The sequence below is a fragment of the Tenebrio molitor genome, chromosome 1 (genome assembly GCF_963966145.1).
Source record: "Tenebrio molitor chromosome 1, icTenMoli1.1, whole genome shotgun sequence".
NCBI lineage: Eukaryota > Metazoa > Arthropoda > Insecta > Coleoptera > Tenebrionidae > Tenebrio > Tenebrio molitor.
The window spans coordinates 20,042,080-20,046,263 of NC_091046.1; the positions used below are offsets into that span (position 1 = coordinate 20,042,080).

The 4,184-nt window shown below is 31.8% G+C and overlaps 1 protein-coding gene across 1 annotated transcript; it reads left to right on the forward strand.

The window, feature by feature from the left end:
• The first annotated feature begins 324 nt into the window (after positions 1 to 324).
• On the forward strand, positions 325 to 2,443 carry LOC138140596 (uncharacterized). Its single transcript, XM_069061664.1, has 4 exons — positions 325 to 709; positions 778 to 971; positions 1,024 to 1,147; positions 1,198 to 2,443. The coding sequence occupies exons 1-4, from the start codon at positions 424 to 426 to the stop codon at positions 1,710 to 1,712; spliced, it is 1,119 nt and encodes a 372-aa protein (XP_068917765.1). The 5' UTR covers positions 325 to 423; the 3' UTR covers positions 1,713 to 2,443.
• The last annotated feature ends 1,741 nt before the right edge of the window (positions 2,444 to 4,184 follow it).

The following is a 4,184-nucleotide window of genomic DNA, read 5'->3' on the forward strand; positions in this document are numbered from 1 at the left end:
AATTTTTTGAATCAATTATAGAAAAAATATTGTTTATATTTCGTGCGCGAAGATGTTTTTGTGCATTCAAAGGCTTATCTGCCTCGACCTTCGTCTCGGCGTAAAAGACCTTTTCATGCACAAAAAACACTCTCTTCGCGCACTTAATATAAAAATAACTATTTTGTCTCGACCTAACGGTCTCGACAAAAAAACCTAACATTCTCAAGCTCAAAAAACCTTTGCTTTGCGCACTTAATATAAAAATAACTATTATTGTGTCCTTTATCATAGGTGCGTAATTTTTTATTTATTTTATCTCTGCTCAAATTGATTGAAATATCGGTGATGCAGTCTTATCGTAACAGTTTCCAAATCGTCACGGTGTCAAATTTATAAAATAAAAAAGCTCGTCGAATTTAGTGTTCGATCTGTGCGTTTGAGATGACTACCGACGCATCAGGTACATTTTCGGAGTCCCCCATAAGGAGAAAGTGTATCTGCGATGAAGAACAAATCGATATTAAACCGTCCCCAGAATTGATCCCTGACGAATATGAACATTCTACAAGCGACAGTGTACTGATACATATATTCAGAACTGATGACGATAGTAAACCTGCCGAAGATTTGGTGAACACTGTCGCGGCAATAAATAATAAAATAAGTGCCGAAAAGAATCTTCATTATCTAGACAAAAGAGAGGAATTTTTCAAAGATTTAGAGTCGAGTGAGTGTCGCTGACGTGGAAATGATTTTTGTCTTCGATTTAGTAATATTTCTTTTGTTTGTCTTTAGTACGAAAGGAGGCAGTCAACAAGAGTGCCTTGATACTGTTTTTTATCGGATTTTTCGAGAAGGGCGGGACCATTTTTATGACAAACGAAGATGATTCCGACAATGGACATGTGAAAATTAAATGTATTTGGAATACATTTTCAGCCAATAACTGCCCCGAGTTGAAAGGCAAACCGAAGATTTACATTTTTTCCGTAAGTTTTTCAGAATAAAAAAATTACTATCCACACTATTTTTAACTGTTAGACATCACAACGGCCGAAAGGTGGTGATCAAGTGGACGCAATGGTTCATCGCAGATTGACCTTTGAAAAGGTGTACGATTTTCCGGCCGAGGCAGACATGTTGATCATTTACCACAAAGTTGACGGTGAGGTTCTTTATTAGATCGTAGGTAAGTCTAAGTAATAATGGTTACAGAGATGTCGCCCGTACCCAACAGGTATTTTATAAAACAACTTTGTAACAATATTAATGAGTACAGCAAAAAGTACGACATCATAGACTTGGTCAGTTGTTTTTACGATTGTAAAATGTCTGTACCTCTGGTCATATCCACCTTAACCAGAAAATTTTATCTAACTCCGAACAATGAAAGGCAGCATTACTTGTCGATAACAGAAAATCATGACAAGCTCGAAGAAAGATTGACGAGCATTAAATTGGGTATCGAGAAAATTCAGGAGCTTCAACAAAAGGAGAAGAACTTTCTGAATTTTAGTTTTAAAAAGAAGAGTGGGGATAAACCCAAGATTGTTAAGAAAAAAAAGACCCCTATAATGGAACTGCCCCAATCTCCAAGGGTGTCTGGTACTCCCTCACGTCGACTAAGTATCACCAACGCTCCAACTGTGGGGGGAACCAGAATAAGAACTGCGTCCCACTCTGAAACCGATTCCGGTGCTGTTAAGAGAAAGCCAATTTGGAGGATCTAGGATATAAGAATTTTTAATAATATGTCAATAAAATAATAAATTAATTTATCATTTCTATCTTACTTACGATAATTTGAGGTAAGAATATACCTACTATCTTAACAGATTATTCAATGGTATTTATTGTTGTTATCATTTGAATGAAGATAACCTTGTTTTAAATTACCGATTTTGTTTCATCATGATACATTTTACTTTGTAAATATTAAGTACATATATCAAGTTATTAAAAATAAAATACCCTCTTTTAAAACGTTTAATCCTTTAGATACTTTAGTTCCACATAAAAGCAAACATTTATCACATGACTTCCGGTATACCTTAAATTTGACATTTAAAAACAATATTGAGTTTGTAATGAACGTACTGAAAAAGGTGGTTGTAATGAATTCTAATGAATAATGATTGAGTGTCAACTTGACCCAGCAAAAAATGTACGAGAGAGCAAATCTTAACACATCTTAAGAAGAGTAAATTCGCAATAATTTTGATTCTAAAAATTATTTTGGAGTAATTTTTTAAATATCGTATTAAATAAGGTACCAACTTTTTTCGACGTGTTAACAAAAACCCCATTTTTGGATTTTTTGAAATATGTCAAATTTGAAGTAGGTATACACTTATACAGGAAGTCCCGTGCTAGCTCTTGTCAGACACATTTTTATCTTTATACAATTAGAGGTTATGCAAATAAGAAATAAGAATTAGAAAATAAAGAATTATTAAGAAAACATTAATTTTTTCTTATCCCGTTGAATATTTTACAGGGATTATTTTGATCACTGGGTCATTTGGTTCATTTGGCATAATAGAAAAGAAATATGAGGACACTTTGTTGGGCATAATCAGGCAGGGAATTTTTTTTTTGTGACAATCTAACAAAATTTCGAAATGACATTGATGACCAAAATTTATTGCTCGTGACTGTATATATCTTTTTTGCATTAAAGACTTTATCATATTACCTACTCAGAAAGTTATGTTAGCACGTTTGTATTGGGTTCTGATATCTTGATTATTAATAACAATCGATGAGATAATCTCTATTAATAAGAATTTTCAATAATATGTAAATAAAACAATAGATTAATTTATCATTTCAATCTTACGATAATTTGAGGTAAGAATATACCTACTATCTTAACAGATTATTCATTGGTATTTATTGTTGTTATCATTTGAATGAAGATAACCTTGTTTTAAATTACCGATTTTGTTTCATCATGATTAATTTTACTTTGTAAATATTAAGTATATCAAGTTATTAAAAATAAAATACCCTATTTTAAAACGTTTAATCCTTTAGATACTCAGTTCCACATAAAACCAAACATTTATCACGTGACTTCCGGTATACCTTAAATTTGACATTTAAAAACAATATTGAGTTTGTAATGAACGTACTAAAAAAGGTGGTTGTAATGAATTCTAATGAATAATGATTGAGTGTCAACTTGACCCAACAAAAAATGTACGAGAGAGCAAATCTTAACACATCTTAAGAGTAAATTCGCAATAATTTTGATTCTAAAAATTATTTTGGACTAATTTTTTAAATGTCGTATTAAATAAGGTACCAACTTTTTTCGACGTGTTAACAAAAACCCCATTTTTGGATTTTTTGAAATATGTCAAATTTGAGGTAGGTCTACAGGAAGTCACGTGCTAACTATTGTCAGACATCTTTTTAATCTTTAGACAATTAGAGGTTATGCAAATAAGAAATAAGAATTAGAAAACAAAGAATTATTAAGAAAACATTATTTTTTCTCTTATCCCGTTGAATATTTTACAGGGATTATTTTGATCATTATTTTGGCATAATAGAAAAGAAATATGAGATGACACTTTGTTGGGCATAATCAGGCAGGGAATATTTTTTGTTTTGTGACAATCTAACAAAATTTTGAAATGACATTGATGACCAAAATTTATTGCTCGTGACTGTATATCTTTTTTGCATTAAAGACTTTACCATATTACTCTGAAAGTTATGTTGGCACTTTTGTATTGGGTTCTGATATCTTGATTATGAATAACAATCGATGAGATAAATCTATCACGGCAATGAAAATTTCTGGGAATCAAATCTAAAGTACATAACTTTTGTTATTAATCTTATGGTCGCTAATTATTGATAGCAAGTTCTCCCGTACGGTGAAAATTAATAATAATCCCTTCCATAAAAGCTAAAAGCATTACCGATTTTAAGTTAACACTTCCCGATAAGCGTCGGACTATTTTTGGACTTTTCCGAACATCACAGTCATTTACGCTTCTAACCCGTTAGCGTCAACAACACAAAAATTTCTGTAAACCTTCTACTTTCAGTCAAACTACAGAAGAGACAAACCAAACCAAAAAAAATGTATATATATATATGTATGTGGAAAGGGACTTTCGGGGAGCTTTTTTATTCGTTGTCGTACGAAGGTGAGGATTTCACTAAAATTCATCTAATTTTTACCTGAA

What these genes read in the sequence shown, in the direction of transcription:
- LOC138140596 (XM_069061664.1), top strand. Translation starts at nt 424, where the DNA reads ATGACTACCGACGCATCAGGTACATTTTCGGAGTCCCCCATAAGGAGA. An exon ending in TTTCAAAGATTTAGAGTCGA is followed by an intron (nt 710 to 777) that starts GTGAGTGTCGCT and finishes GTTTGTCTTTAG; the next exon opens with TACGAAAGGAGGCAGTCAAC. An exon ending in CATTTACCACAAAGTTGACG is followed by an intron (nt 1,148 to 1,197) that starts GTGAGGTTCTTT and finishes TAATGGTTACAG; the next exon opens with AGATGTCGCCCGTACCCAAC.